This window comes from Piliocolobus tephrosceles, chromosome 2 (genome assembly GCF_002776525.5).
Source record: "Piliocolobus tephrosceles isolate RC106 chromosome 2, ASM277652v3, whole genome shotgun sequence".
NCBI lineage: Eukaryota > Metazoa > Chordata > Mammalia > Primates > Cercopithecidae > Piliocolobus > Piliocolobus tephrosceles.
In genome coordinates, this window is record NC_045435.1 from 38122347 (window position 1) to 38149547 (window position 27201).

At 42.1% G+C, this 27201-nt stretch overlaps 1 protein-coding gene across 1 annotated transcript in view; it reads right to left on the reverse strand.

The window, feature by feature from the left end:
• Positions 1-16427, reverse strand: part of ILDR1 (immunoglobulin like domain containing receptor 1) — a 37618-nt gene extending 21191 nt beyond the window's left edge. Inside the window, exons 1-2 of the mRNA XM_023214555.2 lie at positions 16249-16427; positions 615-785 (exon numbers count right to left, since the gene is read on the reverse strand). Coding sequence (XP_023070323.1) covers positions 615-785; positions 16249-16306 — 229 coding nt within the window. The 5' untranslated portion in view covers positions 16307-16427. The remainder of the gene's footprint in view (positions 1-614; positions 786-16248) is intronic.
• Between the last annotated feature and the right edge of the window lie 10774 nt (positions 16428-27201).

The window sequence follows — 27201 nt, forward strand, 5'->3', positions numbered from 1 at the left end:
AAAGAGCTCTGATCCAGAGAGCACAACCCACATGCCTGGGGCAGTTGTTACTGAAAGGCAGGACTGGCCAACCCTAAGGGGAAGTTGTGTAGCACTAAGAGACTTCCCACAGTTAAAGAGCTGCCTGTGGGGCACTGGAGGGCTTAGTCAGCAGAGGAATGACCATCTCCCCAAAGGCGGACTGAGGAAGGGAATATCGCAAGAAGTAAGAGGCTCCTAGTCATTAGTGCTGAGTGTAGAGTCTTCTTGCCAGCATTCTAAGGTGGTGGGGGTGACAGGAGGCAGGCCTGCATAGTCAGCTCAGCACGCTGGCATGGAACCAGGAATGAACAGGGAGGCAGGACTTTTGCTTAATGTCTGAGTTTCTTTAAAATTTTTTGAGAACAAAGCAGGACAAAAATTGTAAAATGAACTAGTATGTGACCTTGAATATATTATTTCATCTACCTGGACTCCGTTTGTTTATCTATAAACAGAGGAACTGCATTAGGTGATCTTTGTGGCTTCTTCTCACTACCAAGATTTGTAATCCTAACTAATCCCTCAACCCTAACCACAGTATGTCACAGAGGTGTCTGGGACCCACACAGGGCCAAGGGGGTAAGGATACTCACACGCTGAGTAGTAGTCAAAGATAGGGTCCTTGCAGAAGGACTTGAAGCGCCACGTCACCACCACGTCCTGGAGCTGGGCAGAGGTGGTATAGTCACATTTGAGGATGATAGAGGCAAACAGGGTGACATAGCGTTCTGTGTGCTGGACCGTCACAAGCAAGGACAGACACCCTAAAGCCAAGAGCAGGAGACAATGCTGAAGGTGACCTACATCTGCTCACAGGTAAGAAAAACAATGCGAATGAGTAAAACATACTGCCTGCTGTCCTGCCTTACGCTGGCTAGGAGCTCACAGACAGAGTCTGGGCTCTTCCTCACCTGGGCAGGCAATGGGTGGGGTGGGGTGGAGAACGCACTCAGCTGCCTCAGAGGGGCGTAGGAAGAAAGGAGTGAGGAGAACTCCCAGGAATTTACAGTGCATTAACAGTGATGACATATCCAACAATATAAGAATTGTATCGAAATAAAGCCACATTTGTACTGAAGTGACACTGCTAATATATTTTTTTCCCCTCACATCACGTCTCTTCTTAAAATGGTTTCCCATTTCCTAAGGATAAAGTTCAAGCTCCCTAACCAGGCCTACGAAGCCCATTAGCTCAGCCTGCTGCCCTTCTTGTCTGCCCTATGTCCCTTCACATCTCATCTCCCACTCAAGGGGTCAGCCATTCTGAACTTGCTTCAGTCTTTCCCATGCTAAGACCATTCTCTTCTCCAGGTGCAGCTCTCTCATCCTGGAACAGTCTTCCACATCACCTGCCACTGCTCCACTCTCTTCCCTGGGCTAATTACGATTCGTGCCTTGGGTCCTCAGCTGAACAGGGATTCTACTTCTGTCTACCCCGTAGACAGGGTTCTGTGTCTGGAACCGTACCTCCTCCAGCAGCCCTCCTATCTGCAAGTCTGGGAGAGGGACCTCCCTCTGTTTTTTCTAAGTGCCTCATCCTACCCCTAGGCAGCACTTTTCATGCTTCTTGTTGATGGCCCGCTCACTGTGGGCTCAGAGAAAAACGCAGTTGACCTTCTCTAAGTCATTGCTCAAATACCGGCGCCCAGTACTGTGCCTGTCACCTACTTGGCACCCAACAAATGTTTGTTGAATAAATGATGGAATAAATGACTAAGAATATATTAACCGGTGGACATTTGGCAGTATAGGCAGTCAGTATAAACATAGAGCAAATAAAACAGTCAGATTGTGACAAACTGGATCAAGAAAGACTTGAAGAAATTAAGAGGAGATTTTTCCTTTTAAAAAATGTCCTCTCCCTACCCTCCAAACCTACAGGCATACTTAAAGGCATACTTAAAGGTATGCCTTGATGAAGGATTAGGTAGCACCAAAAAGGTGGGACTTTGGCACAGTCAGGGGTCCAGACATAACCAGCACCTTGGAACATTCCTATGTTAGTTTGGTTTCTAGGCCAAGTTATAAAGGGGTTCTCTTGTGGGAGGTTTAGTGTGGAGCAGTAGTACTCATACTCGAGTATGCATCACCGGAGGGCTTGTGACAGCCCAGATCACTGAGCCCTATGCTAGGAGTTTCTAGTTCCGTAGGACTTGGGTGAGGCCCAGAGACACAATTTTTTTTCTTTTCTTTTCTTTTTTTTCTTTTTTTTTTTTTTGAGATGGAGTCTCACCCTGTCACCCAGGCTGGAGTGCAACGGCACGATCTCAGCTCACTGCAACCTCTACCTCTCGGATTCATAGGATTCTCCTGCCTCAGCCTCCCAAGTAGCTGGGATCATAGGCGCCTACCACTATGCCTGGCTAATTTTGGTATTTTTAGTAGATGCAGGGTTTCACCGTGTTGGCCGGGCTAGGCTCAAACTCTTGACCTCAAATGATCCACCAACCTCAGCCTTCCAAAGTGCTGGGAATACAGGCCTGAGCCACTGCGCCCGGCCTGAGCCACTGCACCTGGCCTTCTCTTTTTCATTTTTTTTTTTTTTTTTGAGATACAGTCTTCCTCTGTTGCCCAGACTGGAGTGCAGTGGCACAACCATGGCTCACTGAAACCTTGACCTCCTGGGTTCAAGTGATCCTCCGGTCTCAGCCTCCCAAGTAGCTGAGACTACAGGCATGTACAACCATGCCTGACTAACTTTTTAAATTTTTAGTAGAGATGAAGTCTTGCGATGCTGCCCAGGCTGGTCTTGAACTCCTAACCTCAAGCAATCCTCCAGCCTCAGCCTCCCAAAGTCTGGGGTTATAGGCGTGAGCCACTGCACCCAGCAATGGATGTAAATTTCTAACTAATTTCCAGGAGATACTGATGCTACTGCTCTGAGGACCATACTCTTTTGAGAACCATTGGTGTAGACTTGATTTAAAACACACACACACACACACACACACACACACACACACGCTTTAGATTCAGATACAGCTGGGTTGAAATCAAACTTTAATACTTACTTGAATTTTGGACAAGTTATTTATGCTCTCTGAGCTGGTTTCTCAGCCATGAATGGAGATGATAGTGCTAGCCTCATCAGGTCCTTGCAAGAATGAGATAATCCACTGTCCTTGGCATGAAGCCTTGCACATACACTGCCACGTTAGTGTTAGTACATGAGTCTCTTCCCTTTTTCCCCTTATTATGAGGGCCAGGGAGAAAGAGGTTGGAGTTGGGGTTTTCTCCAACAGAGTTTTCAAGTGGAGCCACCTTCATTTTGACCAAGGTACTCCCACAAACAAAACAAATGTAGTCATTATCTTACAGAGCAGCTAGGTGGGCCTGTTTTGAAGGCTAGAGTCACAGGATTCTTGGGTCCTGCCTGACCTACTGGTCACAGCCCTTATAAGACTTTCCTCTTAAACTTCCGATAGGCACCTGCATCTGCGTTCCTCACATTCATAGACAAGACAGCAGAATGCTGTTCAGGACAGGCACTCACAGAAATGACCTGACAACCTATCTCCAGGACTGGACTGTGATGCAGATGCCCCAAGGCAGTTGAGCTGGATAGAGGCTCTGCAGCAACGCAGGCAAGAGCTGTGGGCAGGAAGCCTTCATGAAAGGAAAATATTTAACCTAGGCTCCAAGAAGCAGGTAGGACTAAGATTATGCATGAGAAGCAGGAAGAAGGCAGAGAAACTCATTGTTTCTGTAAGCAAGAAAGGAGGGAACAAAGAGCCTTATTAGGAAGGGGCAGTTACTTGGGCAACCTGGGGGAAACCAATCTAGCTGTGTCTCCAGCTTTATGCAAGACAGAGAAGATAAATAAGGTGGGGCAAGTGGTGGTGAGTGGGAGATGGAGCAATGGAGTGATGTCTAAATCACAATCCAGTGTCAATTTCTTGTCCATGGATCATCACTGAAGTCTTTTCTGAAGAACAGTAATAGGGTGAAAGTGGTGTTTTTAGGAAGATAGATGACTTCCCCACTCAACTGTAAATAAAAAAAATAACATTTTAAAAATAAACCTTGAGTATTTTTGGGAAAAACAGCTGCTGTCTCCATAAGCTGTAGATTCCCAGAAATCAGGTCAATCAGAATGGAAGGGCCAGTGACCAGCATCTCAAGCCTAACATGGATTCTTCATCTAATTTTTGGTTCTTGTTCTTTCTCTCTGACTACCCCTTTGTGTTTTTTTGTTTCTTTGTTTTCTTCCAGAACTGACCTGAAATAGACCTTGGAGATCTCACCAACCACAGTTTTATCTGAACAGTAGAAACAGCCACAGATAAGATTTTCGCAATGAATAGGTTGCCATTGTCAGCACTGACTTATTTTGTTCCATAACACACGTACCAATGAGAAGAGAGAGGAAAACACTGATTTTTGGTCTAAATAAAATCTTAGGTTCAACAGCATCTTCAAATATATTCTTTAACATACTAAATGTGATACCTGGGAGAAGATTAGCTATGCTCACTTCCTGTACAACAAATCTGAGGCTTGGAAATTTAAGTGACTTGTCTGTGGTCATTCGTTTCCTAAGGGGGTCAGAGTCAACATTCTGTCCCTGAGCAGTGCTCTTGCCTCGCAGCTTGGCTATTCTTTAAATAAAAGATAATTGGTATTCACAAGTTTGCAAATAATTTGAGCTGGGGCCAGGCTATGTGAGTAATAATTAAAATATAACTGGTGCAGTCACTCTCACACAGTGAAATAAAGAACTTGCAGGCTCTTTATTTGGCTGAATGTAATTTGATATAAATAGCAGTTTATTCAATACTCCAGTCAACACATCACTTGTATAGAGGTAGAGCATTTGGGAGCAGGGAGGCCAGGTTTGCTGGGGGTCAGAAAAGGGAGTTTGGTTAGAGTCAGAAACTGCTGTGGGGTAGATTTGAAGATTGCAGAATCTGACACCCTCAAGGAAATGGGGAGAAAGGTGATCACTCAGCTCCCCTTCCATGCATGCCCTTATTGTGGACAAACCACAGTTGGGGTGACACAACTCACCTTTACCAACGTCAGCACTGACTTAGCTGCTTGGGTTCTCTTTTATCTTCTCTTCTATTTCATCCCTGTGTGAATGTCAAGCTGTGGTATCTGCCAGGTTCAGCAAGTTCTGGCCATCTTGAACTCATTCACACTCCCTCCAAGGGTCTGCCAGCCCCACAGCATCCTGCGCAGACCTCACACCTCCCCCACCCCACCCTGTCTCTCTCTCTCTCTCTCTCTCTCTCTCTCTCTCACACACACACACACACACACACACACACACACACACACACACACACACACGAAGAGTCCCAGGAGAACTACTGAACAGCCCAGCAAACTCTTCTCCCATCTTCTCAGTTGTTGCTGCTGGCCCTTAGCATCTATTATGCACCGGGTGATATACATTCTTAGTCTCTAATTCTCACAAACCCCCTCAGCTGGGCAACAGCCCTGCTCATATAGGTGGGCAGAAGTTCAGAGTATAAGCCACACCCCTGCATGCCCAACATCACATACCTAAAAAGTGTCAGTGTCAGGATTTGAGCTTGGGCCTTGCTGACACCAAATCCCAATTTTTCCCAAGCAGGCAAGCTTCCAAAGTAGAAGTCAGGTGCCAGGCTCTTAAAAAGCAGTTGGATTTTCCAGATTGGGAAGGAAAGAGGCAGTAGCAGGACAGTCCATCTAAAAGGCAAAAATCTCCCCCCTTTCTTTTCCTATATCCTGTAACTTCTCTGTAAACCTAACCGCACTGGGCATGTACAGAACTAAGCAGGTGGAGTTTTCAAGAAAGGACCCAAAGCAGCAGAATCAGGCTGAAAATATGAACAGGATCAAAAAGAGAAATGCCCTGATTATAGTCATCCTGGTTGCAACTTTGCTCTTTCAGGCTTACTACAAGTTTTTAAATTCTTAATTTTTTTTTCTATTCTTAAATTTCTTTTATCCTGTGGCATTTTCTCCTCTGCAGTTCATTGACTCCTAATTTCTTAGCTGCCTCTATCATTTTCTCTTAAAAACGTTAATTCTAGAGCCTGGCTCCCTGAGTTCAGATTCTGTCTCCAATCCCTAACAGCTGAATGGTAATGTGATATAAACAGCAGTTTATTAAACATTCTAGTTAACATTAGTTGCTGGGGGTCAGAAAAGGCAATTTGGTTAGAGTCAGAAGTTGATCTACCAAGTTATTTCCAAACTATTGTTTTCCTTTGTATGCAAAACTGAGATGATGATAATACCTGCCTCATAGGGTTGTGGTGAGCATAAAAAATGTCCCCCATTTAGCAAAGAGTCTGGCACATAGTAGACATTCAATAAACCTAAGCCATCATTTGTATCATTTGTACTTATCTTGACTAGTTCAGGAGTTCCAGATCCACTGAGACCAGCATGTAAAAGCATTTTGAAAAAATAATACAAATGTAAACTATCATGATTGTCTTCTCTTTGCCAAATGAGTTGGCGCCTCAAAAGCTTCAAAAGTTTCATAGCTTTGTACCCTGGTGGACACATTCACAACCTGCCCCGTTCTGTGAAAGAAGGGAAGGAGACCTGTCACATGGGTAGAAAGGAAACTTCAGATGAGATATCAGAGCTCATGGGAAGGAGAGAAGGGGAAGGGGATTCTCTGATTCCTGCCATCAGGTACTTTCCAAGGCCAGGCTGCTGTGCTGAGTGGGGACTACCATCCTACACTAAAACAGGAGGAAATATACCAATGAGGGCAGAGTATCTTTACAACTAAATGTCATCTGTTCCTAAATATATGCACATCTTTGCACATTTTTTATTCCTCATTTCCTATGTAGTATTAGACTGGGCAAGAAGACGTTTTAGTTTCTAGAAGATACTCACACAGTATAGGAATATAGGTATATATTTTAAAATATTTTTTAAAATTAAAAACTGTTTTGAAGGACTAGATGGCACTTCCCCTCCTTTCCCATGAATGGGCCTGTTTGGAAGGGATGGTAGGCAGGAGGGTAAAGGCAGGTCTTTGCCGGCAAGGGGCAGTGGCCTGGGACTGACACAAATTGATTCCTGAGTGTTTTTCAGGTATACAAGCACACTGACTCCATGTGGCAGGTTAACAAAATGCACACAGGTTCAATACTATCAGAGTTTATGTCTGAGCAGGCTATCTCACCAAGCATATTTACCATCAGTCCTTGTTACATTTCCTCAGATAACAGTGCAAATATGAGAGGAATCAAGGAGAAGAGGGACTAGCTATGAACAAGAAGGAGCAAGACAAGAAGTGACTGGCTATGGACAAGAAGAGACAAAGACAAGAAGGAGTGGTCACGAACAAGAAGGAAAGGATAGGGAGAGCTGAGAGAGAAGGAGACCAGGAAAGCAGATGGGTGGGGAGAGGAATGATGTCTAGGTACTGTGTGTTTACCCAAGGTCTGGCATGCAACACTCACCAGGGCAACCTCCCCCGAGAAGGAAAGTGTTGTGTGCTGAGCACTTACTATGCTGTTTGACAGGGTATTGGGTGTTTTATTATACATTATCTCATTTAACCTTTGCAAGAAACTGATGAGATAAGCTGTACTTTATCTCAGTTTCATTGATGAGGAAAATTCTGAGAGATTAAGTAATCTGCTTAAGGTCACACAGCTAGATAGTAGCAAAGCTGGATTTAAGCTTAGACCTCCACCTCGCTACCATGTCTTCTGGATAAGTTTTCTAAATGGTTGAGATTTAACCCTTTGAGGAATATTCACACACTTAAGGGACATTTACAAATTTATTTTAATCACTTTGTACCAAAGCCCTTCTTTCCTTTTCTGTTCATTAATACAAAATAAATAAGTGAGAAAATTCAAACAGTGGAGGGGGTATCAAGTAAAATGTTCCTCCTTGCTCACCATGAATTCCACTTTCCAGAGATACTGCTATTGACAATTTGGTCTACATCATTTCACATCTTTTCCTATATTGTTTTATTTTTTAAAAAGTAATCATATTATGTACATTGACTTGTGACTTTTTCTTCAAACTAATGATATATTGTATACCATACACAATATATATATATATTTAGTAACTGCATGAACATTTTACTCCATCAATGAACCACTTTTATTTACACATTTTCCAAATTATGGACATTTAGGTTGTTTCTGACTTTTCAGTATTATAAGCAATGCTGACATGAATTATTGAAATGAATATGTTTATATAAGTATGTCTTCACATGTGTTCTTTTATTCTAGTAGAATATATTTCTCAAAGTGAGCTAAAGGGAATAAGCCTTTTCTATTCGAATAGACACTTCAGGAAAGAAATGCATATTCCCATAAATAGCAAGTGATAGTCCCATGTTTCACCACAACCTATTCAAAAGGGGAAAATATCAGTCTTTAAAATTTTTTTGATAAACTACTAAGTGAAATAAATAGCCACTCAGGTGGTTTGAACTTAACATCCCTTTGGTTACTAGGGGGAGAGGCCAAGACCTGGTTGAAGGCAGATGCTTGGGGTTTCCAAAGTCATTCACCCAGGTTAGTGACTCATGTCTCCACACACTAATCTCAGAGCACATGCAAATTTAGGCACAACCAGAACACACACATTCATTCATTTATTGAGTACCCACTCTGAGCCAACATTAGTAGTAAATAAGAGATACAGACTCCTGCACTCTTGGAACTTGTGCTCCTGGTAGGAGAGTCAATGATAAACAAGTAAACACACAGACAAAGTAGTTTCTGTCATGGATGAGTTTTATAGCATTGATCAGAAACTATGAGAGCACTGAATATTACATCTTACTCCTGTACAATAAGGGACTAAAACAGACACATGTATCCAAATGCTCCTGATAGTTCTTCCTGGTTGTTTCAAATTCTAAATCAAGCCCAAAATCAAAATCATCATCCTTCCATACAAACTTGGGCCTCTCCCACATTTCCCATCTCAGTGAATGGAAAAGACCAAAAACTAGAAAGGAATCATCCTGGTATCTTTTCCTCCTTTGCTCTTCATATACAGTCTGATATGGTTTGGCTGGTGTCCCCACCCAAACCTCATCTTGAATTGTAGTTTCCATAATCCCTATGTATTGTGGGAGGGACCAGGTGGAGACAATTGAATCTTGGGGTGGCTTCCCCCATTCTGTTTTCATGATAGTGAGTTCTCACAAGATCCAATGGTTTTATAAGGAGCTTTTCTCTTCACTGGGGAATCATCTCTCCTGCCACCATGTGAAGGACATGTTTGCTTCCCCTTCTGCCATGATTATAAGTTTTCTGAGACCTGCCTAGCCCTGCAGAACTGTAAGTGAATTAAACTTCTTTCCTTTATAAATTATGCAATCTCAGGCAGTTCTTTATAGCAGCATGAGAACGGACTAATACACAGTCTATCATCAGATTGGGCTTATTTATCTCCGAAATATTTTCAGAATCTCTCTCTCTCTCCAATTTCACTACTATCCTAGCACAAGCTACTATCATGTCCAGCCTCCATATCACCTGTGCTTACCTAGTACTATACTCATGTATGCACTGGTTCCCCCTGCCAGGTGGAGTCCACATTGCTGTTAGTCTCCCAATTCCTCCTCCTTGAAAACCTCTAACAGCCGTCCATTGTTGTTAAGATAAACACAAAACCTCCTACCATGACCCATGCAGCCATGCACATCTGGTCCTACTGACTCCTCTGGCCTCAACTCCACCACTCTTCCTGTGGCGTCCTTCACTCAGTCCCGCTAACATTCTTCTCATCTCTCACACACACTAAGCTCCTATCCAGCAGTCTTGCAGATGCTATTACTTTGGTTTGAATTCATTGTTCCTCAGTACTCATGCATCATCCTTTCAGGGAGGGCCTCCTGACTCAGCAAAATGCATCTACTAACTGCTCTTGTGGTACCCTGTATCCTTCTTTCCTGGCCTTGTCACAGTTGTATTTCTACATTCACTTGAATCCCCTTTAGACAATAAGCACTACAGGGGCCAGGGCCATGACGGCTTTTGTTTGACAGCACAATGTCTTGCACCGAGGGCACATTAAACATTTGCTAAACAAAAGAACAGATACATTCATGCAAGAGAGACTAAATTGCTTGGAACAAATTTTAAGTGCCCTAAAATTTCAAAAAAAATGGTCAACATTAACTATGTCTAGTACAGTCAGACAAAAAGCAAGAAAGAAAGGTGTGTGTTGAGGGGAAAGGTTATTAAATAAGACCATGCCTGTATCTGTGGGGACAAGGCTTCCCAAAGCAGTGAGCCCAAAATTACTTGGCCTTGAATTTCAAACAAAGAGTTTTAACCCAGTCTCATAAGCTATAGGGATCGAATGAAGCTTCTTTGGGTGGAAGATTAAAATGAAAGTGGGAACTATTAACTCAGGTAGGTTTAACCTATCATCTGCATATAGAATGGTTGGAAGTAGACAGAGAAGTAGCAGGACTAGAGGCAAGAAGATGCTTAATGTAGACTAGTATAAGAAGTGTCACCCAAAATAGAAAAGAAGGGGCAGAACCTGGGACTAAGTAACAGAACTCAGTGATTACCTGGTTATGAGAAATAAAGAAAGTGTCAAAATTGCTTTCCTCTGACCCCACCTTATCACAAGAGTTGCAGATTGGGAGATTAGAAAGAACTGGGGACATGGCCAGAGTCTTCTCAATTCTTTATTTTATTTTATTTATTTATTTTTGAGAAGGAGTCTCTTTCACCCAGCCTGGAGTGAAATGGCACGATCTCGGCTCACTGCAACCTCTGCCCCCTGGGTTTAAGCAATTCTCCTGCCTCAGCCTCCCGAGTAGCTTGGATTACAGGCACCTGCCACCACGCTGGGCTAATTTTTGTGTTTTTTGTAGAGAAGGGGTTTTGCCATGTTAGCCAGGCTGGTCTTGAACTCCTGACCTCAAATGATCCACCCGCTTTGGCCTCCCAAAGTGTTAGGATTACAGGCATGAGCCACCATGCCCGGTCAGAGTCTTCTCAATTCTTAAAACATACAATTTTATTTCCCCCAAGGACTTCAGATAATGAAATAAATCATTATGGTAAAAGAAACCCAGGTACATTGTACACTAATCACTCAACATCTTGTTTCACTGCATTGTTGTTGGGGCAAGATGTTTAAACATTAGCATTTAGTTAGACATCCAGGAAGCAGACACCTGTTTCTATTTCTGTATACCAGAATTCAATTAAACAAAACAAACTTAAACTATCATCAGAGTGAACAGGCAGCCTACAATATGGGAGAAAATTTTTGAAATCTGTCCATCTGACAAAGGTCTAATATCCAGAAGCTACAAAGAACTTAAACAAATTTATAAGAAAAAAGCAAACAATCCCATCAAAAAATGGGCAAAGGATATGAACAGACACTTCTCAAAGGAAGACATTTCTGCAGCCAACAGACATGTGAAAAAATGCTCATCATCACTGTTCATCAGAGAAATACAAATCAAAACCACAATGAGATACTATCTCACACCATTTAGAATGGTAATCATTAAAAAGTCAGGAAACAACAGGTGCTGGAGAGGTTGTGGAAAAATAGGAACACTTTTACACTGTTGGTGGGAGTGTAAATTAGTTCAACCATTGTGGAAGACAGTATGGTGATTCCTCAAGGATCTAGAACCAAAAATACCATTTGACCCAGCAATCCCATTACTGGGCATATACTCAAAGGGTTATAAATCATGCTACTATAAAGACACATGCCCGTGTATGTTTATTGCGGCACTATTCACAATAGCAAAAACTTGGAACCAACCCAAATGTCCATCAATGACAGACTGGATTAAGAAAATGTGGCACATATACACCATGGAATACTATGAAGCCATAAAAAAGGATGAGTTCATGTCCTTTTCAGGACATTGATGAAGCTGGAAACCATCATTCTCAGCAAACTAATACAGGAACAGAAAACCAAACACCACATGTTCTCACTCAAAAGTGCGAGTTGAACAATGAGAACACATGGACACAGGGAGGGGAACATCACACACTAGGGCCTGTTGGGGGTGGGGGGGTAGGGGAGGGATAACATTAAGAGAAATACCTAATGTAGGTGACAGGTTGATAGGTGCAGCAAACCACCATGGCATGTGTATATCTATGTAACAAAACTGCACGTTCTGCACATGTAACCCAGTATAATTTTTAAAAAAACCTACTCCACAGTATGAAATAGGAGAGAGAGCAATGGAGAAAGGGTGAAGACACCAGGATTCTGGCCCCAGTTCTCAAACTAACTCCACTATGTCAATCTGAGATACACGACTTGGGTCCGGATTTCCTTATCTGTAAAACTGTCTGGGAGGGGAAGATAAAGGCTGGGAGTGATTTTTACCTGTGTTCAACAGAGCGCTGGGATTCTGGGGAGGTGTTCAGGAGCTCCCAAGGAGACAAGGGAGCAGCTGAGTGGACAGTCTCCCATCCACCACCCATACCCCCTCACCCTGAGAAATAACAGGGAACTTTGTAAGATTTCATTGAGTCTACAGTATGGTCCATACCTCCACCCCCACCACCCAGGAAAAATTACTGATCTAGATGCTGTCTCTCTAAGGATATTATTACCTAGGCGTCAGTTGTCTGATTTCCCAAAGAATGACAATGCAAGTTAATAGCTGTTGGATCTGCAAGTTAACACCACACTATGATGTTAAAAAAATTCACCAGAGCAGAAATGACACACATCCTTTTAGAGTTTGGGGAATCAGCAGGGACACTAAACTTTCATTCTGAGAATAAACTTTGACATTGGGTGAAGGCAACCAGAGCTATTAGCCAACAGTGGTACTTACTTTAGCCTTATTTTAATGTTTTAAGAACAGACATTCACATACCACTTGTGCGTTAAAAGTGCATTTTGTTTTTTTTTTTTTTTTTTTTGAGACAGAGTCTCACTCTGTCGCCCAAGCTAGAGTGAAGAGGCGTGATCTCAGCTCACCGCAACCTCCACCTCCTGGATTCAAGTGCCTCAGCCTCCCAAGTAGCTAGCACTACAGGTGCATGCCACTACGCTCAGTTAATTTTTATACTTTTAGTAAAGATGGGGTTTCACCATGTTGGCCAGGCTGGTCTTGAATTCCTGAGCTTGGGTGATCCGCTCACCTTGGTCTCCCAAAGTGCTGGGATTACAGGTGTGAGCCACTGCACCCAGCCCCAAAAGTGTATTTATTCCTGAAGAAAAAGCTTTCAGAGAGTTACACACCTACCCCCCACCCCCAACACCCCTCTGGCAACTGATCTCTACACAGCTCAGAGCACAAGGACTGTGACAACATCACAAGACTCCCTGACCCCAGAAGCTTCGTTAGGGGCCTCAAGCCACAGTGACCAGCAAGTACCTAAATATGACACAATTTTACTACGGCCTCACACTTTGCAATTGTGGGAACTTGGAGGCTAATTTGAGAACTGGGTTGACTCTTCTTTAGAGACAGGAGGGATCAAGGTGATGGGCCAAAATGAACACACTTTAGTACAGGGTTTTCCAAAGTGCATAGTGCAGTTTGCTGCAGGTTTTGAGAAAATCAACTTACAGGGTGTTTATATTTAATATTGTTAATGTGGGGATGATTTTTTAAATGAATTTTAATATCAGTAAGATAATATGTAATATCAATTGTTATTATTTTATTCAACTTAGTAATACAATTTTTGCGATTATTTTGCTTCCATTTTATAAACTGAATATGTGTGCATACATGTCACTATGTAATCGGATCTTTCCGGGAGCTGTGAAAAAAAAATCAGAAGCCACTGCTTTGGTAGATATTGAGAGCAAGAGAGGAAGTTTGATCTTCAGTTTGATCTTGACAGACACTTTGGGAAGTTTGGCTTAAAAGTTAAGGAAAAGGTGGGGGAGTTGAGAAGGACTTATGCCCAGTATTTCCTGAGTGAAGACCACACACACCTACTTCTGACAACTAATCTCTACACAGCTCAGAGCACAAGGACTGTGACAATATCACAAGACTCCCTGACCTCAGAAGCTTCATGAGGGGCCCCAAGCCACAGTGACCAGCAAGTACCTAAATGTGACACAATTTTACTACTGCCTCACACTTTGCAATTGTGGGAACTTGGAGGCTAATAAGAGAATTGGGTTGACTCTTCTTTAGAGACAGGAGAGAACAAGCTGATGGACCAAAATGAACACACTCTAGTACAGGGTTTTCCAAAGCGCATATCACAGTTTGCAGCGTGTCATTGACGCTGTGCTTGACCTTAATCCACCCAACAATAGTTGGCCTTATTGAGAGGGCAAAGGGAGTTGGCTTGTCAGGAATTTCACCTGTTTTCCAGACAAAGGCATTTTAAGTAATCCATCCAAAGTCACAGCTAGTATGAGGCAGATTCAGAATTCCAACCTGATAATCACCTGTTACTATAGCTCATATTTTCTTAGCCATAGGGGAAGGAGGAATAGAGAAACCTGTTTCCTTAAAGTTAGCTTTAAACAATCCTACCTGGCTCTAATTCCTGACTACTATTATCAGCCTGGATAATATTGATTAAGCTTTCCCTCACTTTGTTCAGGCACTCTACTAAGTGCTTTAAAACCTTAATTTCACTTCATCCTCACAAAAGCCGTATGAGATATGTACTATAATCATTGCTGTTTACTGGAAGCTTTGAACAGTTCAGTAACTTGTCCAGTGTCACGTAAACATCATTGACACAAACCACATTAAATAGCTGAATGTAGTTTATTTACATTTCTACACATAGGAAAACTATCTGCTAAAATAGCTATTTCCCCTCCAAGTGTTGGAGTCAAACAGTTAAAATATCAATTTCTCATCTATACAGTGAAAGTGAGTTTAGAGGTTTGCTTAGGATTATGAAGTCTTAATTCTGGGGATAGAATACCCAAGGGCAGAGGTGGGAGCAGAACTGTATTTTTTCTAAAAAAGGTAGCTTAAGCAGCTTCAGAAATCCCCAGCTGCTGTGGAGTTTGAGATGAGCAGGGGAGGCACAGGAGAGAAGACTGTGCAAACCTGTGGGATTTTTATAAATTTGCATTCACAGCCTCAGCTGGTGTTTGGTGAAATTTTGGACACAAATTGAGGTGAGGGTTAGTCTATTTCCCTGTGCATCGTGGGTGTCCAACATCTAGTCTTGTCAGCTTCAGACAGGGTCTACCCTTTTGCAAGCCTCTCTCCCCTTTATTCTCAGCATTATGCTTAAGTTATTGTAGAATCCTGTCTGAATGAGATTTGATTATACCTGAGCAATTCTTATGTCTTACTGAGCTTGTAAAAAGAACATTCTGCCGACACACCTTCATATTGCATCTGTTCCCAACCTAAAAATACAAGACTCAAATTGGTCTGTGAGCAAACTCTAAGTTACCTTCCACTGACAACTTAGAGGTAAGAGGGCAGCTATTGCGAAAGGGGAGGGGTAAAATGAAATAAAACAGGGTGGAGCTTCCAAGGGAACTTATAAATTTTCTTTGCAAGGTCACACCTACATCCTAATCGGAAAAGACCTGAAAGAGCCTGCTCATTCCGTCCCTCAGCTACCCTTTCCGACCTGGTTTCACTCGTGGAGATACACACTTCTGGCAGATTTCCAGGCCACACGCAGAGATACACAAAATCATGTTTTCCAAAACAGAGAAATTGGTGTGGAGGGTAAGAGAATGAAGCCTGAGAGGGTAGACTGTTGGACACCTGATGCGGGATGAGCAAGGGGTAAAGTTAGGGCAGTGACTGATACAAAGAAAGTAGAAAAGTGACATTGAACATGGTTAGCACAGAGGCACACGTTGTGGTCCTGCACAATGGATTCAGATTCTGGCCAAACGCTGCTTTGTATGCTGAGGACATATTATAACCTCCCAGAAATGAAACATATGCACTTCTGGGTCAATATGGTTGTCACCATATCAGATGAAAGGAAAAAGTAATTAGGAACTTTTAAGAATGGTGCTTTTGCCCCTATCAGTTCAGCTTCAGAGATCAAGAAGTGCCTAATGACTGTAGGAAGGAAAGCTCAAAGGCTCCAGGTTTCTTAGTTGCACCTGTTTGGGAAGGGCCTGGACTAACAAAAGAGGAAAGCAACAGGCTCCCACAGGCAGAAACTCGATCCAGTCCCCGCAACTCCTGGCGCCCATGCCAAGCGCCACCAGAGCGCGGCCCAGGCCTCCACTGCCCTGCCCGCGGCCAGCTCTGCAAGGCCAGGCCACAATGGCTTCCTGTCTCCTTGGGTCCAGGGTGGGTACCATTTTTCCAAGGCTCACCTGCTGGGAGCCAAGTGCAGAGCAGCAGCCAAGGTGCGGGCAGTTTGGGCCATGCCATGCCGCCCCCTTTCTGGCCCTTTTCAGCTCAGGGGCTTCGGGGCACTGCGTCTTTCTTCCTCAGCTGCCGCCCCAGGACGCACCACCTTCTCCAGGGAACCCCTCGGGTTTCCCCTCACTCGGCGCAGCGCGGAGGGACGGTCTGCCCAGATCTCCGGGCAGGTGCCGCCCGGCTCGTCCCCACCTGCGGCGCTCCCTGCGGCTCCGCCTCCCGCTCCGCGCGCCGCCGTTTCCTGCTCCGCCCCTGGCTCCCGGGGGACTGCGGCAGCCTTCCCTACCTGCCGCCGCCTCCCGCTCGGTGAAACACCGTCCCCCACCTCGCCGACAGAGAAGGTTCCCTCTTTCCTCCATAAGTTCGCGGGAAATCTCACCCCCTGCAAATGTATCCCCCTCTCCTTCTAGAATTATGTGGATATAACTTTCTAGGGTGTGTTTCCTGCGTTATATTTCCATTCCCTCGTAAATACTTGCAAAACATTGTTTCACTAAAAACACAGTAATATGAAGTTTACAGGTAATATCTGTTCAGATTTTCTAGAAACTAAAGATTCGTTTCTAGGCCAGGCGCAGTGACTCACGGCCTGTAATCCCAGCACTTTGGGAGGCCGAGGCGGGTGGATCACCTGAGGTCAGGAGTTCGAGACCAGCCTGGCCTACATGGCGAAACCCTGTCTCTAATAAAAATACAAAACAACCGTGCGTGGTGGCACGCCCCTGTAATCTCAGCTACTCGGGCGGCTGAGGCAGGAGAATTGCTTGAACCTGGGCGGCGGAGGTTGCAGTGAGCGGAGATCGTGCCACTGCACTCCAGCCTGGGCCACAGAGCGAAACTCGGTCTCGAAAAAATAAATAAATAAATAAATAAAATAAAGATTTGTTTCTAGAAGGTAGAGATAAACTAGAGAAGTTGACTCAAGTTTCTACAACTATAAAAGTAAAATATTATAGAAAAATATAGTTGTGAGAGTTTAAAAACATCCTGCTGCCACTTTCCATAGCCAGGCATTGTTCACGCAGGTATATTTATTTTTATTTTTTCTTATCCTTCATTGTCACTGAGAAGCCACTCACAGACCTCAGCCCCTACCAAGGTTTTGACCTTGCCAGATCAAGGTTTTGACCTTTTGCTTTGTAAAGACTCTAGGTCTCTTTGCACCAGGCCACGTAGCATGTAATCTCAGTCTCTCCTTCCATGGCAGAAAGTCCACCAGCCATCACATTTTTCTTCAAGAAAAATGAATGAATAAACATTCATTAAATTCATTGAACCCAGTTTCAGGAAGCTCCCATGCTGGTCACTAACCTTAGAAGTCAGTATCATTTCTCCTGAGCTCATGTCCTGCCCTGCTCTGCTGTGAGAGGGCCCCTTACCCTGTGTTGCTGATATCCTTCATGTAGCCTCCACCCAGAGGAACATCCTTGTCCTGGATCTGATGCAGGATCTTAACTCAGTCTCTTCTCCCTGTCTTTCCTTTTCCCGGTTCCCTCCTGGATCTAGCTTCTTTTTTCCCCAGTGGGCCTCTTCTCTTCCAGAGAATAAATTCAGGAAGTGTGTGGCCAAAGATAGATGGTAAAATGTTTAGGAGCCTCATAGGTCTTCCGTGGAGGGATCCTAGCACAGCAGCAGCAGCAGCAAGAGGAGGAAGCTGCAGTGTGAGGGTTGGGGGTCATGTCCCTCAACCCCTCTGGAGATCCTGTACATACTCCCAGCAACACTGTGTATGTTTGGATGTCTGTGATCCTGAGGGATTTGCATAGTTTCCGGGTTTGTGAACAGTCTTCAGCAAATGCTCAATTCCAGTCTAAAAAGAAATGTGAGCCCTATCCTTCTCACACCTCCCCCCCATTACCCCTCAGCCCCCGCTTTGGTATAGAGGCCATTTTAATATTCATCTAAGCCAGCGTTTCTCCCATGTTTGTTCCCTGGAATGTTAATACATAGTATATGAAAAAAGGGCTCTATTATTAAGTCAATTCAAGAAATACTGGCTTAAACTAAATGAAACATTTTTTCAGGACATGTTAAACCTTAGAGTGTTAAAGTACATTTGAATATAGAAGGAAATATGGCACTCAGCATTCCCCCAAAGTCATTCAGCCACAAAACCCTTTTTTCTCACATAAGGTTTAGGGCAAATGCTCCATGGAACGTATTTTGGGAAATCCTGGTGCTGTAAACCAAACATAATTGGGATGATAAGTTGGAGACTTCTAGATAAACAAATGAAAAATAGCTTTAATAAAGTTTATCTCAAGTGCATCAGAATTAGAAGTTCCTTATTTTTCCCTTGGGAATTACTCACCCAGTTGAACATCTACCTTCATTGCTTCTCTTGAAGTGAACACTTAGATGACTTATTTTCACCCGTTTCTCTGTCTACTGCATGCATCTTTTTTCTTCATCATTTATTATGTACTATGTACCAAGCAATTCTTAGTGCTTCACATGCTTTCTTACAATAACTGCATGAAATAAGGGCTATTATTATCCACCCCATTTTATAGATATGGAAATGGAGGTACAAAGAGATAACTTGCTCAAGGTTACAATGTGGTAAATGGCAGAGTAATGAGCCTAGGTGAGGTGGTCTGACTCCAGAGTTTGTGCTCTTAGCTGTTGCACTATAGGCCCTCACCTAGCTATTAATGTATTTCCATCTGTCTGTATTTACAGCTAGCTGGCTCTGTCAATGTGTGCTAATACAGTTTCTTTCCACATATGTTATTTAGCTCTACATAAGGGAAAACTGAATCCCACAGCTCTGGGCTCTCTTGGGCCAGTCATTCTTCCCACATGTGCCATTGGTCCAATAAAGATTAGATAAGAGTATGCACTTGACTTATAACAACAGCAGTTCTTTCATTGCTAGATATAAAGTAAAAATCACTTGACCTGCTGATAGTGACTTCCTCCTATACAAAATAATAATAATAGCTACCATGTATTAAACACATTGTGCTAGGCGCTATTCTAGGCACTTTTTAATAAAGACTAGCTAAGTGTGCTAGTGAGAATGGGGGAAGACAACAAGGAGTTCTATCTGCAGCTGACTGGGGACAATCAATTGAGATAACTCACTATGGTCGGACTAGCCTCCAAGCACTTTCATTATTGAAGTAAATACAAATTCAATAATTTGTATTGAACTGCACTGTGATGCAGGGATCATCATTGTCCCCATTTTACAGATGAGGTGCAAAGTTTCATTAACTTACCTAAGGCCACCCTGCTTGTAAGTAGCAGAGCTGAGAACCAAATTTAGGCAATCTATTTTCAGAACACAGTACTCTTCACCACCCTAGCTGTACAATGCTTCTGTGTGTTGACTGAGCTAGGATCTGACAACAAAGTACTAAGCTGTTATCTCATCATTTACAATCATACTTCCTAGGTGAAACTGTGTCTATGAATGTTTCTGAAAACTGTGTGTTTTCTGAATACTATATATGTGCATCTCTATTTGAGAATAATGTAATATTTGTACATTTATATGTGTACAGTATTTATCGAGAATGGAGAAGATTTTGTAGACATACATGGAAAAGAATGAAGAATCAGGTAAGTAAAAATCATGCACCAGGCACTTAAAGCTAAGGGGAGGTAAGAAGTGTAAGTAGTTGATTGACACTAGAAGATTCAGACTATGTCTTATGCATTTTGTATTCCCAGCATCTAGCATAGTATCTGAAATACAGATGTACTCAATAAATATTTGTTGCACTCTTTATCAATAATTCCTGGAGGAAGGGACATCTGCTCTAGGTTTGAAAATGAATATGACTTTGCCAGAACAATCCAAGCAGAAAGACCAGCCTATACAAAAATCACAGCACCAATAAACAGCATAGCTAAACAATAAGCACTTTAGTTTTGCTAGGCTGGTGTGTTAGACAGCTAGCCAGAATAAAGAGTTTGTATGACCAGCTGGAGAACTAAGACTTCATGGAGGAGACAATGGAAAGCCAATGAAGCATTTTGAACCCGGAGAGGCATAATAAGAATTGTATTTTCAAAAGATAAACTTGGCAGTAGTGAGAAGAAAGGTGTTCGGGAATTTAGATGAAAGATAGGGAGACTAGTTAGGAAACTGTTACTACAGTTAAGGTGGGAGAACTGAGGGCCCAAACCAATAACCGGTGTTGGAAATGGAGAAGAGATAGTATTTTGACAGATATGTAGAATGTGGAACTGATATAATTGATGATCAATTAGTGTGGGGGTTGAGAGAAGGATATAGGTCTCTGACTATTGACCCTATATAGATGGTGATTCCTTTAATGAACATAAACATATAGAAAGAATAAAAGGTTTTTAAGCACCTCAGACACATTGCACTAGAGAGTAGTGGACCACCCAAATAAAACTCCTGAGGATGGTTGGACACCTTTATTAAGCGCAACTGGCTGAATGAGGTTCGTAGGAGCTGCATTCCTGTACAGGGAAGTCTGGGTCAGCAGGGAAGTCTGGGTCAGCAGGGACTGAGAGACCCACTTCTTGGCTAGTGGCCTAGAACAAAACAATCTTGGAGTAAGGCTAAAAGCAGGAGGTGGTGGAAGCTAATGAAAGGGGTCTGGGAACAAGTATGTTTATTATTACAACTCTTATTCAACATTATACTGGATATTCTAGCCAATACAATTATAAAGTCAAATTAAAAGGCTGAAAATGAAAAGTAAAAATATTATTGATAATATTATGTTGTCTACACAGAATATTAAGAGAATCTACACATTATATATAAGGACTAACAAGAGTGGTTGCTGGAAACAAGATCAATATATTGATGTCACTGACATTTGAATATACCAGCAACATATATTTGGAAGATATGACTTTAAAATATACAATGAATCTGTTAAGTAACTAGAAATAAGTCCAACAAAATATGTGGAATAGCTTCATGAAGAAAATTGTGAACAGTTACTGAAAATATTTTTTCTTTCTTTGTTACCGTTTTAAGTTAGTATCAAACCAGCATTCTCAACGAAACTTTTTTTTTTTTTTTGAGATGGAGTTTCACTCTTGTCACCAAGGCTGGAGTACAGTGGTGCTATCTCGGCTCACTGCAGCCTCTACCTCCTAGGTTCAAGAGATTCTCCTGCCTCAGCCTCCTGAGTAGCTGGGATTATTGGCACCCGTCACTACGCCCAGCTAATTTTTGTGTTTTTAGTAGAGACGGAGTTTCACCATATTGGCCAGGCTGGTCTTGAGCTCCTGACCTCAAGTGGTCCACCCACCTTGGCCTCCCAAAGTGCTGGGATTACAGGCGTGAGCCACTGCGCCTGGCCTGAAACATTTTTTTAAAGACCTAAATAAATGCAAAGATATATTGTGTTCTTGGATAAGAACCCTCAGTATCATTAAGGATGACAATTCTTCCCAAATTAACAAATTCTATGTATTTCTAATAAGAATCTGAACAATTTTTCAGAATTTTACAAACCATTTCTAAAATTAACTGGAAATTATAGGGTAGCAAATAGACAAGACAATTTAGAAGAAGAAGAAAGAGAGAGAATTTGCATTATCAAACTTCAAAATTAGAAAGCTAGAGCAGTGGAAAGTGTGGCATTGGCACGTGGATAGACAAACAGAAAAGTAGAATGTAAAACTCCATAAGTAGATACTCATATAGATGGGGGACTTGATATATCACAGAGGTGGCGTTGTAATTCTGGGGGACAACCATAAACTACTCTATAGGTGAGGCCGGGACAATTGATTTTTCTTATGTTATAAGATAAAATGTATTCTGTCTTTATACCACATACAAAATGAATTCCAAACTAATTAAAATCCCATTGTTAAATGCAAAAACTTCAACCTTTTAGAAGAAAATACAGTAGAATACCCATATGGCCTTGAAAAAAAGAATAAAAATTTCAACAGAAAATAAAAAGAATAACTCATTAAGGGAGACTGATATATAAACTACTGCAACATAATAAGAAACATGTATTTAGTCTCCCCACCCCTTTCCTGGCACATAAAACCCTTGGAATCGCTGGAGTAATAATTATGCTTTTGTATGCTGATATGGTTTGGCTGTGTCCTCACCCAGATCTCATCTTGAATTGTAACTCCCATAATTCCCACATGTTGTGAGGGGGACCCTGGGGAAGATAATGAAATCATGGGGCAGTTTTCCCCCATACTGTTCTCAGGGTAGTGACTAAGTTGGTTTCATTCAGCGTTTCCACTTTTGCTTGGCTCTCCTTTCTCACTTTTCTGATGCCATGTAAAATGAGCCTTTCACCTTCCACCGTGATTGTGAGGCCTCCCCGGACATGCGAAACACTGTGAGTCCATTAAACCTCTTTTTCTGTATAAATTACCCAGTCTCAGGTAGGTCTTTATCAGCAGTGTGAAAATGGACTAATAAATATGCTACTAAGATGACTGATGACTCCTAGATAGTTTGTGGATGGGGGTGCATAGTGCCAGGGAGGGAAGAGGGGCTGAATATTGAGTTCAGTCACCAATGACAAATGATTTAATCAATCATGTCTGTGTAATGAGGCCTCCATAAAACCCCCAAAGGATGGGGTTTGGAGAGCTTTCATGGTTCCGACCATGTGGAGGTGCTGAGAGGGCAGCGCACCTGGAGAGGGCCTACCTTCCCCCATTCCTTGCCCTGTGCATCCCTTCTATCTGGCTGTTCTGAGTTGTATGCTTTATAATAAGCTAGTAATCTAGGAAGTAAACTGTTTACCTGAGTTCTGTTAGCAATTCTAGAAAATTATTGAACCTGACGAGGCAGTTGTGAGTATCTCCAATTTATAGCCAGATGGTCAGAGGCATAGGTGATAACCTTAACTCGCAATTGGCATCTGAAATTGGAAGGGACAGTCTCATGGGGCTGAACCCTTAACCTTTGGGATCTGATGCTTTCTCCAGGTAACTGTATTAGAATTGAGTAAAACTGTGGGATGTTCACTTGGTGTCCACCAAGAAGTGGAAAACTGCTTGGTATGGAAAAAATACCCTCATATCTTGTGTCAGAAGTTAAGTATTGTGTGAAAGGAAAAACAGTTTGTTATTCTCATTCAACTATATTAAATTAAAAAGTTATATAACCAAAAGACTATATAAAAATTTTTTTAAAAGTCACAAATTGGGAAAAGATATTTGCTGTGCATGAAAAAGCAAAAAAGTTGTAACTGGAAATATATAAAGAACTCCTTAAAAATCAATAGAAGACAACCCTCCGCTAAGGCAGATAAACATGTAATTCACATAAGAGGCAATCTGATTCACTATTAAACATTAGAAGACACTCAACTTGTACCAGTAATCAGGACAATGGAAGCCAAAACAACAAATGGTATTTCATATCCATCAAACTGGTTAAAATGTAAAAGTCTGAGCTAGCTAAGTATTGGTAAAGATGTGAGAAGTGTAAATTGAGTCAACCACTTTGTAGAACAATTTGACAATATCTTGTAAAATTAAAGGTGTACATATCCTAGGACCTTGTAATTTCCCTTCAAGGTCTTTACCCTATAGAAACTCAAATTGTTGGACACAGGTACATGTGCAAGGATGTTCATTGCAAAGCGATTTGTGCAAAATTCGGGAACAACTTCACAGTGGAGGAATAATAGACCAATAGGGTGGTGCTTATTCACGGATGAGAATGTTTATTCACGGATGCAGCTGTTAAAGTGAATTAACTAGATTTACAACATGGGTGAATATTAAAAATATAATGTTGCATGAACAAAGAAGCTGTTAAAGGCTAGAGAATTATGCTAATTAAGACAAAACAATATCATATAGTATTATGAAGATACATATGTATGCAGAACAAAGTATAAAAATATGCAGGGGGGCCGGGCGTGGTGGCTCATGCCTATAATCCCAGCACTTTGGAAGGCAGAGGTGGGTGAATCACTTGAGGTCAGGAATTCATGACCAGCCTAGTCAACATGGTGAAACCCCATCTCTACTAAAAATACAAAAATTAACCAGACGTGGTGGTGCACACCTGTAATCCCAACTACTTAGGAGGCTGAGGCAGGAAAATCACTTTAACCAGGGAGGCGGAGGTTGCAGTGAGCTGAGATCCAGTCACTGCACTCCAGCCTGGGCGACAGGTGACACTCTGTCTATATATATATATATATATTCAGAGGAATGGGACTCTCCAGTCTTAAATGTTGCTACCCCTAAGGAGGGAGGGAGGAGAGAGATGGATTGAGGGTGCTTTAGCTGAATCCTTAACATTTTATTTATTTATTTTTAAAATATGAAACACACTAGACATGCAAAATCATTTAAATTTAGGTGATATAAGATAGATGGTGCCTATTATTTTATGTACTTTTATGTATCTTTGGCATATTTCATATTTTATCAGTATAAATATTTTAAAGATGAAAACTAGTGACCTTTTACTGTAGAATTAAACCAAGTATGTTTGTGCCTTGACATGTCCCCTGACATACTGTGTAACCTTACATAAATCACTTTTGTTTAAGTCTGTTTTTAATCTGCAAAATGGAAACTGGAGGTAATAATCTCTTTGGTTCTCTTCACTTCTGGCATTCTACACTTCAAAGGGGAGAAGAATCCAGGTTAGGAAGATACCAGGCTCCCTTGGCTGGAAAAAGGAATGGAGAACTAAAGTATCTCTAAGGGTGACCTCTCTCAGAGAAAAGTCTTGCTATGATCCACCCATTCTAAGTAGAAGTGTAGACTCCATGGTCTGCCAAAGGCCACTTATAAAACCAAGGAACTTTAATTGCACTTGCCATGCACAGCCTAAGAATCTAATTCTTTCAACATTTTATTATAAGGGAGAAACCAAGGATAAATGGGAGCTGCATTCCTAGGGCTGGAGCCACAGAGAAGAGGTTCAAGTCCTCAAGTCATAGCAACAAAGGTAGAGTGTCTGAAGTTTGCCACCACCTCCTTTGACAACATGAAGCAGGGGGAGGGGAGGGAGAGAGAGAAAATTATCAATCAGTATGGAAACAGACACAATACCACTCAGCCACATGCTTCTCCCCTTCCCTGGCATTGCCAGTTGCCACTATCCCCACATCCCCACATCTCTTTGCAACCTCTTCTTGACCAAAATGCAAGAGGCTATGATTAGTGGATGTGAATTCCTTCTGTTGAATCATGCCACCACTCTGCAGCCAACTATGGATGGTTTAATGGTTTCCCTTTCGTTATGTCTGTGAGCTCAGTCCCAGAACAGAGGCAAAGGGGATTTCTCTCTCTCTCTCTCTCTCTCTCTCTGTTTCTTACTCTTCTGGCAAGGCTCAGTTTGATGTTCAGAGTCAGAGCTACTCGGATATGATAAAGTCAGTCCACATACATCTCGGTTAAGCTCAGTGAAGATCAAAATACCCTATTCTTTTCAGCTCACTCCAGAAAGTCTGTTTCAATTAGTCTTTGGGGAGGCCCAGGAAGCAGGATCTTCTTAACGTTCCCAGGTGGTTCTAATGTGCAGCCAGAGCTGAGAAGCTAGTTAAAGCATGAGTTGAATGACAGAATGTCTTGCACCTTGGTGACAAAATAGGGCATTCCCCGGAGCAGCCCCTAAGTGGAACACTTTCTAACATGTTTTCTATCTCAGCTTCTCTTTGCTAACTTTCTCTTTTTCATCACCTAGAGTGACAGACTAGGAGAGTATCTACTCCAAAGCTCATGGCCCTGAGATGTGTAACATTTCCCCTTTCTTCCTTCTCTACCAGAACAGCATAACATACTTGTGATATTACATTCAGATGGGAATGAATCTCCAGACATTGCCACAAGTAGCTGCATAACCCTAACAAGTAACAGTCTCTCTAAATATTAGTTTCTTTATTTGTAGCACCAGGGAGTTAGCTAGATCAATAGTTTTCATACTGTGTTCTGAGAAGTTTTGGCATCCTGTGGAGTACCTAAGGGGTTGTCTCTGCCAGGGAGGTCCGTTTGAAAAATCTCTGGACCAAATGATCCAGAGGTCTTTTCAGAACGAACATTCTACAGCTCATACTTTGCGGGAATAGCCTGATGCTACCACCAAAGTTTATCACAACTATATGCTTTGAGGCCTGCCACAGGTTGCACTTATCAACTGCTAGAGACTGAATACTTCTGTCCGCCCAAATTCAAATGTTGAAACCTAGTCCCCAAGGTGATGGTATTTGGAGATGCAATCTTTGGGAGGTGATTAGGTCATGAGGTTGGAGCCCTCATGAATGGGATTAGTGCTCTTATAAGAGACCCCCAAAGAACTCTCTTACCTTTTCTGCCATGTAAGAACTCAGCGAGAAGATAGCCATCTATGAACCAGGAAGTCTGTCCTCACCAGACATTGAATCTGCCAGAACCTTGATCTTGGACTTCACAGCCTTCAGAACTATGAGAAACAAATTTCTGTTGTTTATAAGCCATCCAGTCTATAGTAGTTTGTTACAGCAGCCCAAATGCAATAGGATATCAACTCTGGGTCTAAAGCAGGTATTACACACTGGATACTTTCAAGCCAAATTGCACACATACTTGTTTTCTTTCTTGTGGATGAGTACTGTTTTTTTCCTTGATATCTTAACAATTTTTAAAAACTGAAGTATAAGATGATTCTGAAATATGCACAAATCAGTAATGTATGGCTGAACGAGCTATCACAATGTAAATATACCTTTGCAACCACCACTCAGGACAAAATATAGAACAGAAGCTCCCTCTTGTAACTCTCTTGTAAGCCTGCTTAATTATTCCCTCCTGCTTCTCTCCAGAGGTAACCACCATTTTGACTTCTTATATTTTAGGTTGGTTTTGCCTCCTTTTAACATTTATATAAAACAACAATGTAGTACACATTCTGGGGGGTTATCTCTTTTGCTTAATAATATGTTGGTGAGATTCATCTGTGTTTTTGCATGTATTTGTAGTTT